The 16,211-nt window shown below is 46.2% G+C and overlaps 1 protein-coding gene across 3 annotated transcripts in view; it reads right to left on the reverse strand.

Annotated features, from left to right (window-relative positions):
• Positions 1–4,117, reverse strand: part of LOC139265122 (cytokine receptor common subunit gamma-like) — a 90,083-nt gene extending 85,966 nt beyond the window's left edge. For all 3 annotated transcript variants that reach the window (XM_070882029.1, XM_070882031.1, XM_070882028.1), the window contains exon 1: positions 3,889–4,117. In XM_070882029.1, coding sequence (XP_070738130.1) covers positions 3,889–3,991 — 103 coding nt within the window. In that variant the 5' untranslated portion in view covers positions 3,992–4,117. The remainder of the gene's footprint in view (positions 1–3,888) is intronic.
• Positions 4,118–16,211: the final 12,094 nt, after the last annotated feature.

Genomic DNA, 16,211 nt, shown 5'->3' on the forward strand with positions numbered 1-16,211 from the left:
AGTATACAGGTACAGCAAGTGATCAGGAAGGCCAATCGAATCTTAGCCTTTATTGCAAAGGGGATGGAGTATAAAAGTAGGGAAGTCTTGCTACAGTTGTACCGGGTATTGGTGAGGCCACACCTGGAATACTGCATGCAGTTTTGATTTCCATTTTTACGAAAGGATATACTTGCTTTGGAGGCAGTTCAGAGAAGGTTCACAAGGTTGATTCCGGAGATGAGGGGGTTGACTTATGAGGAAAGGTTGAGTAGGTTGGGCCTCTACTCATTGGAATTCAGAAGAATGAGAGGTGATCTTATCGAAATGTATAAGATTATGAGGGGGCTTGACAAGGTGGATGCAGAGAGGATGTTTCCATTGATAGGGGAGACTAGAACTAGAGGGCATAATCTCAGAAAAAGGGGCCGCCCATTTAAAACAGAGATGAGGAGAAATTTCTTCTCCTAGAGGGTTGTGGATCTGTGGAATTCGCTGCCTCAGAGAGCTGTGGAACTGGGACATTGAATAAATTTAAGACAGAAATAGACAGTTTCTTAAATGATAAGGGAATAAGGGGTTGTGGGGAGCAGGCAGGGAAGTGGATCTGAGTCTATGATCAGATCAGCCAGGATCGTATTAAATGGTGGAGCAGGCTCGAGGGGCCGTATGGCCTTCTCCTGCTCCTATTGCTTAGGTTTTTATGTTCTTATAATGACAAAACTTGTTGGACTGCTTTCAAAACAAAAAGATAGTTAGCAGCTGGTATCAGTATAACGGATTGCATAAAAATCGCTCCTTGACAAATAAATGAAAGTTAATTAGCAGAAATTTGCATGGGAATATAAGATTGCATTCCATAACAGATGGAAAGTGTAATGAAAAGAGCTGTAGAGCATGAAGTCCTACATGTTAATCATTAAAGTAGAGCTGATAACTTTTCTGGACTGTCTTCGAATCTTCTTTTCGCTGCATCTCAGGATCAGGCTGAGGTTAAGAATCTGAGCAAGTTGATGTACCATCAATACAAATACATTACTAGCCTGGGGCAGAGTGGGGGGGTGGAGAGGCTGATCGCCCGGTTTCAAATGCACATTCTAAAAGTGGAGGCAGCACTGAGGTTGCTGTATTACATGACGCATTCTAATCCATCTTATGTGACATATGTCACACTTCCAACCTCCAAATAGGTTAACCTCTGCTCTAATTCATATTGGCAGGGCTCCTCAGTGGAGCGCTGCATCGCTTCCACTTTATCAGACGAAACAGTGAAGTAGATGCACTGGGAAGACAAAGGGAGATTGACCTTGGAATGCTCCCGTTCCCTATCGCTGCTGTCAGGGCGATTGGCCTGCTGTTTAGAGACTGGCTCTGTTTAGACTGGCCAGGCTAATCAGTGGCTGGCCATTTTTAATTTTCTTTAAAGTCTGGTCATTTTTTTGTTGTTGCTGATCTTTAGAAATAACAGGAAGAGATGGTTGGCTGGAGGATGAGAAGGAGAGGCCTACATCTTGGCTCCTGACTTTTTACCTATAAAACTTCAATGCTCTATTAGGTACAACTTTATCGGTTGTATGTGTCACATTGATAAAGTGGTGCCTTGACACTTGGTACCCCAAAGACTCGAGCAGAAGCATATTTCCTGTGTGTAAGGGGTCTATATTATTGCCTACCTATAAGCTCCACCATGACTAGCTCTGTGTCATATCTTTGTGTCATGTATTTTCACAACATACTGAAACTATTTTTTAAGTTATAGATTGTGAAGCTCTTTACTAAGTATTACTTCTAAGAATGTAGATCTAATCCTGCATTTCTTTCCCATCAAGGACAAGGATAACTTCAACAAGAACCAGGATTGTTTTATGAGTTTTTCAGTGCTTGTATTTGAAAAAAATAATCCTCCAAATATTTACTCCCCCCTTTTCCTGGGTAGCATATGGCTCCACAGGTATCTGCAATCCTTCAATACCTCATCATTATTAGTAGGCTATTCAACCATTGAAGGGCATCACTGTCAATTAACCTAAATCTACAGTATAGCAGGGGTCACTAGACGGTGGTCAAGGAACTCCCCAGCTGATTTCCCCCATCCTCCTCAGCTCAGGGATGCTGAGGCCAGTTGTAATCCCTATTTGTGCTAATTCAGCACAAGCTGAAGATCTTTGGGTTTGTATGGCAAAGTGGATGTCTTTAATCTAGACATAGCTTTGCATATAGAGTTTAAAGGAATTTGCACTGTATTGAATTCCTATTCAGCGGATAATATACTAACCCAATACATATTGACAATGAAACATCAGCTCCAATTTCCTATTGCATAATTCACTCTACCTTTTAATTAGTGATGAAGATTTACTTTTTTGAACTGGTTAGGACTTTTAGTTTCCCATTCTCTCAGTAGATATATCAAGTATTGATACGTGGACTAACCTCTGATCGGTTGATGCAGTAGCGTACAATAGCCCAATAATGGCACAGGGCTAGTAACCCGAGTTGTCCGATTCCTACCATGGCAAGTTGTGAAAGTGAATTCGTTAACATTTCTGGTGATTGCCATATTATAGGCGCACCAGAAAATAAGCATGAAAGCAGTTGAATTGTCGCAAAATCTCAATTGGTTCCCTGATGGGAAGGGAATGTGCCACCCCTACCCAGTTTGGCCCACATGTGACTCTGTGTGGTTAACTTTTAATGTCCTCAGTAACTACTAACTTATCAGTGTTGGCCATTAACCAAGGACAAATAAAGTAAATAACCAGGTCATGCATGAGGTTATAATTTTGGCTGTAAATCAAGTGTAATGTATAATTGACTTTGTAGGACGAAAGGCTGAAATGATTCACTCACTAGAACACAGTTCAGGACTTTCCCATTTTATTAGTAGATATATCAAATATTTTTATAAATGGGCTAAACTCTGCTTGGTCTACGCTGCTATGTATCAGATTATTTTTACTTGCTCAATGTTCGTAATTAAAAATGTGACTACTTGAGGCTGAGATCAATTTTGATTTTAAAAGATCCTCTAAAATTTTTTACAATTATCCATCAAAAAGTCAATTTTTATAATTTGTAAATATGAGAGGGGAGAGGGGGTAATAATATATTTCCTGCAGTTCCGATTCATTTAACCAAGATTTGATTTATTGCCATTCATGCTTGGTACACCGCACTTGACCGTATTGTCGATGAAGATGCCTTATAGTGTCATCCATGGCTTACTTGGTAGTGCCCTCACCTCTAAGTCAGAAGGTTGTGGGTTCAGGTCCCATTCCAGAGACTTAAGCACAAAAATCTAGGCTGACACTCCAGTGCAGTGCTGAGGGAGCGCTGCAATGTCGGAGGTGCTGTCTTTCGGATGAGACGTTAAAGCAAGGCCCCGTCTGCCCTCTCCAGTGGACATAAAATATCTTACTGCACTATTTTGAAGAAGAGCAGGAGGGTTCTCCCCAGTGTTCTGGCCAATATTTATCCCTCAAAGCAACATAACAAAAACAGATTATCTGGTCATTATCACATTGCTGTTTGTGAGAGCTTGCTGTGCGCAAATTGGCTGCCACATCTCTCGCATTACAACAGTGAGTACACTTCAAAAAAAATACTTCATGGGCTGTAAAACGCTTTGGGACGTCTGGTGGTCATGAAAGGCGCTATATAAATGAAAGTCTTTCTCTTTTTTTTTATTTCAAATGAAAATCAAACAACATATATGAACTTTTAGAACATTTAAATAGAAACAAAATTAAAGTAAATTGTTTAGAAACCCCAAAATATTTTTGAGCTATATGTTTCAGATAGTGTAAACAGAAAAATGAGATCTAAATGGGGTGGAGGTAAATACACGCTTCAAAATGTTTCCTTCCTGCTAGCTTAAAACAAGAAATAGAAAAATAGCGAAAGACTCACCATTTGACTGCATGCTGAGTGCCACATTGCATAAAACAACCAGCCCTATCAAGTAAATCAGCTCTGGCAATATATGTCCCTTTAACGAGTATTGACTAGCCATTTTGAGACTGCTGTGAAATTTTAGTGGAATCTTAAACACTAGGCATTTTTAATTCCATTCTATAGCAGACCTTTCTGCAGCCGTTCTCTTCTGTGGTCTGATAATAGGCGTCTGTTCAGTTGAGCAGTTTCCTCCTCCCTCGCTCTTTTTCTCTCTTTAGATGTAGTATTTCCTGTGTCTTGGCGTAGGCGATGAATGTACACGCCATTTCATTTCAAATGTTTTCCAGGTAACGTGACGTTTGATGTTTCCACATGCGGCACAAATGAACAATAGTTCATAGAGCCACAGCCGCTGTTTCCTTCTCCATCTCTCTTCCCCTCCGAACCCCCATCAAGGTGTCAGGTGGCCTGTTCAGGGGGAAAAGAGAGAGCAGGGTCCAAGGGGGAAAAAAATTCAAGAAAGTCCAATTACGCTTACAGATCTGTTGCAGGTATCATAGAATCATGGAATCATACAGCACAGAAGGAGGCCATTCCGCCCATCGTGCCTGCACCGGCTCTTTGAAAGAGCTGTCCAATTAGTCCCATTAACCTGCTCTCTGAATGAGCTTTTTAATTAGTCCCATTCCTCTGCTCTTTACCCATCACTCTGCAAATGTTTGTTTCAAGTATTTATCCAATTCCCCTTTGAAAGTTACCATTGAATCTGCTTCCAATGTAAAAACATTTCTCTTCATTATTGTGTTCATACTCTATTTATTTGTTACAGCTCATTGGATGGGTATTAGGACCCTGCAGGAGCTATTCACAGTCACTGTATTCATTCTGGTTCAAGCTGTTTGAGACTCCATTTTGGGTTGTATAAAAGCACAGTTAAGTTAAGTTACATTTCTCCTGGCTCAGTTTGTCAGTTATTTACGTGTACACAATATAATTTGGCGATGACAATGACTCAAATTAACCTCCCCACCCCCCTGCCTTTCCTCTCCACACCCGGGGACCCTCCAATTCCGTGGCCGAGATGGATAAAACGTTTTTCTACATACATGATGGCAACTGGGTTAGATGGCGACAAAGTAACACCAGCTCGCCGCTGTGCAATACTTATCCACTGCCTCAGCATCGAAGGCCAACACATCTTTGGCCAAATCGAAAGACACAGAGTCCTACCACAAAACGGTAAGTGCCCTAGAGAAGTATTTTGGGCCAAAGAAAAGTATTGTGATGGAGAGATATCAATTCCGTCAAAGGGTTCAAGGGAACGGTGAACCAATCAAACAGTACATAATTTCCTTAACTGAACTGGCCACTACGTGTAACTTTGGAGCACTTACAGAGGAAATGATCAGGGATCAAATTATTGAGAAAACAACGATCAGGAATGCTTGCTAATGGAGGCTGACAAATTGACATTGGATAAAGCAACTAATTTGGCCATCCAAATCGAATCAGTGCTTTCCGATTCAAAAGTGATCAGATCCCCTGCTTCCCCTGTGCAGCAGACTTCAGCTACAGCCCATGTGCATGGTGTTCATCCAAAGTGGAAAGTCCAAAGCAGAGACTCAGGGCTAGTAATAAACCACCCACTATAGATCACGGGTTTAATTTTTGCTGCTTTAACTGTGGGGACAAATCACACTCAGCAGAGTCCTAACTGCCCTGCATGTGGGAAGAAATGCTTTGGTAAAATGAACCATTTTGCTAGTGTCTGTCACTCATCGCAGCATATTCAACACGTGGACAACCTCAATAGAAACATAGAAACATAGAAACATAGGTGCAGGAGTAGAACATTTGGCCCTTAGAGCCTGCACCACCATTCAATAAGATCATGGCTGATTGACCCAGTATGGTATACACCGTTAGTGACATTTCGCACATCTATTCGGGCAAATTCAAGGACTGTGAGGTAAACATTGACGACATGCCCTGCTGTCTCCTCATTGACCTTGGAGCTCAAGTCTCCATTTTGAGCGAGGCTGTGCATAAAACCCACTTCACGCACTGTCAACTGCAGCCCGCAATTTCCACTCTACATGCATACTCCGATTCCAAAGTTGAGGTACTTGCGGTCATATCTGTCCCGATATACTACAAAGACATTGTCATGTATTTAACCATCTTGCAATGACATAGTCATGTAACTGTAACTCATATACACTGTACCTGTACCCTAGAAATGCACACCCCGACCACAGAGGATGAACTTGCGGGAGACACTCCTCACCTGGATTTCCAGGTATAAAAGGGGTGGTCCCACCCAGGGTCCACACTCTTTGGTCCTGGCAATAAAGGTGAAGGTTACAGAGTGACCGTGTCTGATATATCCATGCCTTGTGTGAGTTTGTAGTAAGGTGCAGGGACACTACATTTGGCAACGAGAAACGGGAGTCACCGAACCACGAGGATGGCCACCGGTGGCACAGAGGAACGTTACTGTGTGGGTGAGGACGACTTCGTGGAAAGATTCCAGCAGAGCTTTGTCACAAAGGACTGGCAGAAAGAGACAGTGGCTGACACACGGAGGGCGCATCTACTGACCAGCTGTGGACCACAGATGTATGCGCTGATGAAAGACCTGCTTGCACCCCAAAAGCCGGCAGACAAGTCTTTTGAAGAACTCAGCCAGCTGATCAGTGAGCATCTCAAGCCGGTGAGTAGCGTACACATGGCCCGGCACCAGTTCTACTCTCACCGGCGTCGGGAGGGACAAAACGTCTCGGACTTCGTGGCGGAACTGTGGCACTTGGCCAGTCTCTGTAAGTTCTCCAATGCCTGCAGGGGGGAGATGTTAAGGGACTTTTTCATCAAGGGCATTAATCATGCCGGCATTTTCAGGAAGCTCATAAAGACTAAGGTCTTGACTTTAGAAGGGGCGGCGTTAATAGCTCAGACCTTTATGGCAGGGGAAGAGGAGACCAAGCTAATTTACGCGCGCAGCCCTGGTCCAAACGTGGCGACGGACCAGGGAGTTAACATGGTGAATGCAGCTCGGGACCCCGCAGGCAGGCAAGGTCATTTCGAAACCGCCCAGGCAGCAACAGACTCTGGGATGGGCAATGGAAAGGGGATCGGCAATTCACGCCATCTCGAGGAACAATGCGTCCCGCGATGGGACCATTAACACCCACCATCAGAGTGCTTAGAAACAGCCAAATGGACAATCAGAGAGGAATGCCACGTAATAGTCCTTTTGTTAACAGCAATCTCAATCTCAGCCAGTGCTGGAGGTGCGGGGGCAGACACACTGCGAGAAGCTGCAGGTTCCAGCAATATACCTGTAGGATTTGTAATGTCAGTGGACACTTTGCCAGGATGTGCAAAAAGGCAGTAGCGAGGCTAATCTGCGAGACAGAGGAACCAGACGAGGGGTCTGCAATGCAAGATGAGGCCTGGGGTAAAGCCATAGATGTTGAAGTTCAGAGAGTTCATGTGGCTGACATCCACAGCTCATACACTAAAACGCCACCCATGATGATGAAAGTCTTACTGAATGGCATCCTGGTGCACACGGAGCTGGATACGGGAGCTAGCCAGTCACTCATGAGCGCCCAACAATTTGAGAGACTATGGCCACACAGAGCTAGCAGGCCCAAACTGGAACGCAATGAGGCACAGCTACGGACGTACACCAAAGAAATCATCCCAGTGCTGGGTAGTGCAAACTTGGTGGTAACACATAATGGATTACAGAACCGGCTGCCACTCTGGATCGTTCCGGGAAATGGCCCCGCGCTTTTGGGGAGGAGTTGGCTAGTTGAGATGAATTGGAAATGGGGGGATGTGCACGCCATTTCAGCCATGGAGCGAAGTTCATGCTTACAGGTCCTGCAAAAATTCGGGTCACTGTTTCAACCTGGTGTCGGAATGTTCAAGGGCAAGAAAGTAGTGATACGCATCACTCCGGACACCAGACCAGTGCACCACAAAGCCAGAGTGGTGCCGTATGTGATGCGTGAAAAAATTGAATGTAAACTGGACAGGCTGCTGAGAGAGGGCATAATTTCGGCCGTTGAATTCAGCGAATGGGCAAGTCCCATCGTTCCCGTCCTCAAAGCAGATGGCTCGGTTAGGATTTGTGGCGATTACAAAGTCACCATCAACCGAGTATCGCTGCAAGACCAATAGCCGCTTCCGAGAGCGGAGGACCTTTTTACCACACTGGCAGGTGGCAAGTTGTTCACGAAGTCGGGCTTCACTTCGGCCTACATGACTCAGGAGCTGGCTGAAGAATCCAAGCTTCTGACCACCATCACGACACACAAGGGATTATTTGTCTACAACAGGTGTCCGTTTGGCATTCGTTCGGCAGCAACCATCTTTCAGAGAAACATGGAAAGCTTGCTCAAATCCATTCCTGGAATGATCATATTCCAAGACGACATTCTCATAATGGGTCGAGACACAGAAGGACACCTCCACAACCTGGAGGGGGTGCTTCGCCGATTGGATTGGATAGACTTGCGGCTGAAAAAGGCCAAGTGTGTGTTTTTGGCTCCAGAGGTCGAGTTTTTGGGCAGGAGGGTTGCCACATACAGGATCCGACCCACTGAATCAAAAACAGAGGCGATCCGCCGGGCGCCCAGGCCCGGCAACACGTCGGAGTTGCGATCATTCCTGGGACTTTTGAACTATTTTGGGAACTTTCTGCCGAACTTAAGCACATTGTTGGAACCTGCGTAAAGGTTGTGAATGGTTTTGGGGGGACTGTCAAGAACGGGCTTTCAATAAGGCGAGGAACCTTCTGTGTTCCAACAAACTGTTGACTTTGTTTGATCCGTGTAAAAAACTGGTTTTAACATGCGATGCGTCATCCTACGGGGTTGGGTGTGTGTTGCAGCAGGGTAACGATGACGGCTGACTCCAACTGGTGGCTTATGCCTCCAGGTCGCTCTCCCAGGCAGAGTGTGGATACGGCATGGTCGAGAAGGAAGCACTCGTATGTGTCTACGGTGTAAAAAAGATGCACCAGTACCTTTTTGGTAGACAGTTCGAGCTAGAGACGGACCACAAGCCGTTAACATCCTTGTTATCCGACAGCAAGGCTGTCAACGCCAATGCGTCAGCTCGCATACAGCGCTGGGCCCTCACGCTGGCTGCGTATGACTACACCAAAAGGCACCGGCCAGGCACCGAAAATTGCGCTGACGCGCTCAGCAGGCTCCCACTGGCCACCACCGAGGGGGCGTCGGAGCAGAGCGCTGAGATGGTCATGGCCATTGAGGCTTTTGACACTGTGGGCTCCCCCATCACAGCTCGCCAGATCAAACTCTGGACCAACAGGACCCCCCTCCTATCCATGATAAAGAAATGTGTCCTGACTGGGGATTGGGCGCCCGCAAACAGGGCGTGCCTCAAGGAAGTCAGACCATTTCAGAGACGGATAGATGAGCTCTCCATCCAAGCCGACTGCCTGCTCTGGGGCAGCCAGGTAGTCATGCTCCAGAAAGGAAGGGAAGCGTTCATCAGAGAACTCAACAGTGAGCAACCTGGCATCGTGTTAATGAAGGCCATTGCCCGGTGACATGTATGGTGGCCGGAGATTGACTCATAAGAATTAGGAACAGGAATAGGCCATCTAGTCCCTCGAGCCTGCTCCGCCATTCAACAAGATCATGGCTGATCTGGCCGTGGACTCAGCTCCACTTACCCGCCTGCTCCCCATAATCCTTAATTTCCTTATTGGTTAAAAATCTATCTATCTGTGATTTGAATACATTCAATGAGCTAGCCTCAACTGCTTCCTTGGGCAGAGAATTCCACAGATTCACAACCCTCTGGGAGAAGAAATTCCTTCTCAACTCGGTTTTAAATTGGCTCCCCCGTATTTTGAGCCTGTGCCCCCTAGTTCTAGTCTTCCCGACCAGTGGAAACAACCTCTCTGCCTCTATCTTGTCTATCCCTTTCATTATTTTAAATGTTTCTATAAGATCACCCCTCATCCTTCTGAACTCCAACAAGTCTACTCAATCTATCATCATAAGGTAACCCCCTCATCTCCAGAATCAGCCTAGTGAATCGTCTCTGTACTCACTCCAAAGCCAGTATATCCTTCCTTAAGAAAGGTGACCAAAACTGCACGCAGTATTCCAGGTGCGGCCTCACCAATACCCTATACAGTTGCAGCAGGACCTCCCTGCTTTTGTACTCCATCCCTCTCGCAATGAAGGCCAACATTCCATTTGCCTTCCTGATTACCTGCTGCACCTGCAAACTAACTTTTTGGGATTCATGCACAAGGACCCCTAGGTCCCTCTGCACCGCAACATGTTGTAATTTCTCCCCATTCAAATAATATTCCCTTTTACTGTTTTTTTTCCCAAGGTGGATGACCTCACATTTTCCAACTTTGTATTCCATCTGCCAAACCTTAGCCCATTCGCTAAACCTATCTAAATCTCTTTGCAGCCCCTCTGTGTCCTCTACACAACCCGCTTTTCCACTAATCTTTGTGTCATCTGCAAATTTTGTTACACTACACTCTGTCCCCTCTTCCAGGTCATCTATGTATATTGTAAACAGTTGTGGTCCCAGCACCGATCCCTGTGGCACACCACTAACCACCGATTTCCAACCCGAAAAGGACCCATTTATCCCGACTCTCTGCTTTCTGTTAGCTAGCCAATTCTCTATCCATGCTAATACATTTTCTCTGACTCCGCGTACCTTTATCTTCTGCAGTAACTTTTTGTGTGGCACCTTATCGAATGCCTTTTGGAAATCTAAATACACCACACCCATCGGTACACCTCTATCCACCATGCTCGTTATATCCTCAAAGAATTCCAGTAAATTAGTTAAACATGATTTCCCAATCATGAATCCATGTTGCGTCTGCTTGATTGCACTATTCCTATCTAGATGTCCCGCTATTTCTTCCTCAATGATAGCTTCAAGCATTTTCCCCACTAATGTTAAACTAACCGGCCTACAGTTACCTGCCTTTTGTCTGCCCCCTTTTTTAAACAGAGACGTTACATTAGCTGCTTTCCAATCCGCTGGTACCTCCCTAGAGTCCAGAGAATTTTGGTAGATTATAACGAATGCATCTGCTATAACTTCCGATCTCTTTTAATACCCTAGGATGCATTTCATCAGGACCACGGGACTTGTTTACCTTGAGTCCCATTAGCCTGTCCAGCACTACCCTCCTAGTGATAGTGGGTAGCACTGGGTTCGCAGGTGCACGACGTGTGCCCAGCTGGGCAATGCCCCCAGGGAGGCCCCACACAGCCCGTGGCCCTGGCCCACCAGACCATGGTCACATATTCATGTAGGCTATGCGGGCCCGTTCATGGGGAAAATATTCCTGATCGTTGTCGATGCATACTTGAAGTGGATCGAGTGCATCATATTGAACTCGTGCACGACATCCATCACTGTGGAGAGCCTGTGTATGCTTTTCGTGGCCCGTGGCTTGCCGGACATCCTGGTCAGTGACAATGGCCCATGTTTCACCTGCGATGAATTCCAGGAGTTTATGTCAGGCAATGGTATCAAGCACGTCCAGACAGCGCCATTCAAACTGGCTTCCAACGGCCAGGCGGAGCGCGCGGTCCAAGTCATAAAACAGGGTATGCTACGCATCCAAGGACCCTCCCTTCAGTACTGCCTATCGCGCCTCCTGCTGGCCTACAGGTCCCGCTTGCACTCGCTCACGAGATTCTCGCCAGCGGAACTCTTCATGAAACGCATGCTCAAAACACGGTTGTCCCTCATTCACCCAGCCTTGGCAGACATTGTTGAGAGCAAGCGCCAGTCCCAAACCGAGCTCCATGATCGAAACTCAAGGGGGAGGTGTATAGAAATAGATGACCCGGTATTTGTTCTTAACCATGCTTTGGGACCCAAGTGGCTTGAGGGCACCGTAATTGGCAAAGAAGGAAATAGAGTCATGGTGGTCCGACTAAACAATGGGCAGATATGCCGCAAACTCTTGGACCAAATAAAGAAAAGGTTCAGCACAGACATGGAGGAACCTGAAGAAGAGCATGAGATGGCACCCACACCACTGCCAGCGGACGAGCAATAAAGACAGTCCTCAGCATGCACAGTCCCTGTGGCCAGGCCGGACAGGCCGGGATCACCTCAAGTGACAGAGACGGGTGCCGAGGCTCAGCCACCAGAGCCACAACTACGGTGCTCCACAAGAGAGCGTCGACCACCTGGAAGATTTTACCTCTGAAACAAAAAGACTTAAGGGGGGAGGTGATGTCATGTATTTAACCATCTTGCAATGACATAGTCATGTAACTGTAACTCATGTACACTGTACTGTACCCTAGAAATGCATACCCTGACCACAGTGGGTGAACTTGCGGGAGACACTCCTCACCTTGGTTTCCAGGTATAAAAGGGGAGGTCCCACCCAGGGTCCACACTCCTTGGTCCTGGCAATAAAGGTGAAGGTCACAGAGTGACCGTGTCTGATATATCCATGCCTCATGTGAGTTTGTAGTAAGGTGCAGGGACACTACAGACATAACATTGGAGAACTTTTCCTTTCATGTCGCGAAGGAACCATGGCTCAACCATGGCTAACAAGGGAAATTAAGGATAGTGTTAAATCCAAGGAAGAGACATATAAATTGGCCAGAAAAAGCAGCAAACCTGAGGACTGGGAGAAATTTTGAATTCAGCAGAGGAGGACAAAGGGTTTAATTAGGAGGGGGAAATAGAGTATGAGAGGAAGCTTGCCAGGAACATAAAAACTGACTGCAAAAGCTTCCATAGATATGTGAAGAGATAAAGATTAGTGAAGATAAGCGTAGGTACCTTGCAGTCAGATTCAGGTGAATTTATAATAGGGAACGAAGAAATGGCAGACCAGTTGAACAAATACTTTGGGTCTGATTTCATGAAGGAAGACACAAATAACCTTCCAGAAATACTAGGGGACCGAGGGTCTAGTGAGAAGGAGGAACTGAAGGAAATCCTTATTAGGCAGGAAATAGTGTTGGGGAAATTGATGGGATTGAAGGCCAATAAATCCCATGGGGCCTAATAGTCTACATCCCAGAGTACTTAAGGAAGTGGCCCTAGAAATAGTGGATGCATTGGTGATCATTTTCCAACAGTCTATCGACTCTGGATCAGTTCCTGTGGACTGGAGGGTAGCTAATGTAACACCACTTTTTAAAAAAGGAGGGAGAGAGAAAATGGGTAATTATAGACCGGTTAGCCTGACATCAATAGTGGGGAAAATGTTGGAATCAATTATTAAAGATGAAATAGCAGCGCATTTGGAAAGCAATGACAGGATCGGACCAAGTCAACATGAATTTATGAAAGAGAAATCATGCATAACAAAGCTTCTGGAATTTTTTGTGGACGTAACTAGTAGAGTGGACAAGAGAGAACCAGTGGATGTGGTGAATTTGGACTTTCAAAAGGCTTTTGACAAGGTTCCACACAAGAGATTGGTGTGCAAAATAAAAGCACATGATATTGGGGGTAATATACTGACGTGGATAGCGAACTGGTTGGCAGACAGGAAGCAGAGTGTCGGGATAAACGGGTCCCTTTCAGAATGGCAGGCAGTGACTAGTGGAGTGCCGCAGGGCTCAGTGCTGGGACCCCAGCTCTTTACAATATACATTAATGATTTAGAGGAAGGAATTGAGTGTAATATCTCCAAATTTGCAGATGACACTAAGCTGGGTGGCAGTGTGAGCTGTGAGGGGGACGCTAAGAGGCTGCAGGGTGACTTGGACAGGTTAGGTGAGTGGGCAAATGCATGGCAGATTCAGTATAATGTGGATAAATGTGAGGTTATCCACTTAGGGGGCAAAAAACACAATGGCAGAATATTATCTGAATGGCGGCAGATTATGAAAAGGGGAGGTGCAACCAGACCTGGGTGTCATGGTACATCAGTCATTGAAAGTTGGCATGCAGGTACAGCAGGTGGTGAAGAAGGCAAATGGCATGTTGGCCTTCATAGCGAAAGGATTTGAGTATAGGAGCAGGGAGGTCTTACTGCAGTTGTACAGGGCCTTGGTGAGGCCACACCTTGAATATTGTGTGCAGTTTCTGTCTCCTAATCTGAGGAAGGACATTCTTGCTATTGAGGGAGTGCAGCGAAGGTTCATCAGACTGATTCCCGGGATGGCAGGACTGACATATGAAGAAAGACTGGATCGACTAGGCTTATATTCACTGGAATTTAGAAGAATGAGAGTGGATCCCATAGAAACATATAAAATTCTGACGTGATTGGACAGGTTAGATGCAGGAAAAATGTTCCCGATGTTGGGGAACTCCAGAACCTGGGTCACAGTCTAAGGATAAGGGGTAAACTATTTAGGACCGAGATGAGGATAAACTTCTTCACTCAGAGAATTGTGAACCTGTGGAATTCTCTACCACAGAAAGTTGTTGAGACCAGTTCATTAGATATATTCAAAAGGGAGATAGATGTGGCCCTTATGGCTAAAGGGATCAAGTGATATGGAGAGAAAGCAGGAATGGGGTACTGAAGTTGCATGATCAGCCATGATCATATTGAATGGCGGTGCAGGCTCGAAAGTCCGAATGGCCTACTCCTGCACCTATTTTCTATGTTTCTATGTCCCCATCACCACTTCCATTTTCCTTTCCATTCTAAAGCCCCAAAACTGAAATGAGAGACAAAAGCAAAGATTAATCATTCCAATCAAAATTTATACATAACAACAAAGGCTTATATAATGTATTTACTAATCACCCTTGTGCATTTTCTTATATCCCCTCTTTGGTCTAACTAATCTAGTGCTCCTCTGCAGGATGTCCTGTGGCTGCAGCACAGCTGGTGGAAGGCTGCTGTGTGTCAGGGCCAGAGACTACAAATAGCCTTGTGGGACGTCCTTGACCAGCTCTGGGCCTGGAAGGCCCGGCTGTAGACTGTACCATCTCAGGCTGGGCGGTGGTAGTCTGGGCTGGCAACGACAAGTACAATGGCAGAGTAGCAGTGGTGGGCTCAGGAATGCTGTCATCCTGAGAGAGGACAGCAGGTTCCTGCTCCACTGACCCAGTGCCACTCCCCCGGGGCAGCACCTGAGCATACCCACCAATTTGCTGGAGCACAGTTTGGTGGACTGCTGAGACACCGTGAGATCCCCGATGGACCGTGATAGCAGACAGAGCATGTGTGACATCCAGCTGAGATTGCATGAAAGCAGTCTGAGACTGGGTGCCAGCAGTCAGCATGACACCAGTCTGGCTCCCAAGGTTCCCTTTCCGCTTGGCCTTGCTGCAGCCCTCTACTACGTTAACTTCGAACAAATGCGTAGTGCCAGTCTCTGAGCTAGTGCCTGCGGGTGAGGAATGCAATGACACAGTGCTTGGCTCCTCCTCCTCTTTATCTCCCCGTTGGGGGGCTCAGGTGCAGGATGGACAGCTTCTGCCTGGTTCTCTGAAAGCATAAATGGCACAAGATTCGCATTAAGATGAGGGCAGTGGGACGGAAATGGAGCAAGGAATGCGGACACTATCAGGAGCTGGAAAGTGATAAAGCCTTCTGGTATGGGGGCGGGGTGGTGGGGTGGGCAGGTTAGTGGTATGACAGAAGGAGAGGCGATTGGAGAGATAAAGCATGCTGGTGGGGTGGGGCGTGGGGGACGTGGCAGGGTGAAGTGGGATGAGAAAAGGAGAGGGGATGAAGATACCATTGTTGCCCCCAGAGGCGTCGAGTACTCTGCCGACCACGCAGGTGGTGATGAAGGCAAATGGTATGTTGACCTTCATAGCTAGGGGATTTGACTATAGGAGCAGAGAGAGCTTACTGCAGTTGTACAGGGCCTTGGTGAGGCCTTGTGCATGAATCCCAAAAAGTTAATTTGCAGGTGCAGCAGGTAATCAGGAAGGCGAATGGAATGTTGGCCTTCATTGCGAGAGGGATGGAGTACAAAAGCAGGGAGGTCCTGCTGCAACTGTACAAGGTATTGGTGAGGCCGTACCTGGAGTACTGCGTGCAGTTTTGGTCACCTTACTTAAGGAAGGATATACTAGCTTTGGAGGGGTTACAGAGACGATTCACTAGGCTGATACCGGAGATGAGGGGGTTACCTTATGATGATAGATTGAGTAGACTGGGTCTTTACTCGTTGGAGTTCAGGAGGATGAGGGGAGATCTTATAGAAACATTTAAAATAATGAAAGGGATAGACAAGATAGAGGCAGGAGGTTGTTTCCACTGGTAGGGGAGACTAGAACTAGGGGGCAGAGCCTCAAAATACGGGGGAGCCAATTTAAAACCAAGTTGAGAAGGAATTTCTCAAGAGTTGTGAATCTGTGGAATT

This window comes from Pristiophorus japonicus, chromosome 6, assembly GCF_044704955.1.
Source record: "Pristiophorus japonicus isolate sPriJap1 chromosome 6, sPriJap1.hap1, whole genome shotgun sequence".
NCBI lineage: Eukaryota > Metazoa > Chordata > Chondrichthyes > Pristiophoridae > Pristiophorus > Pristiophorus japonicus.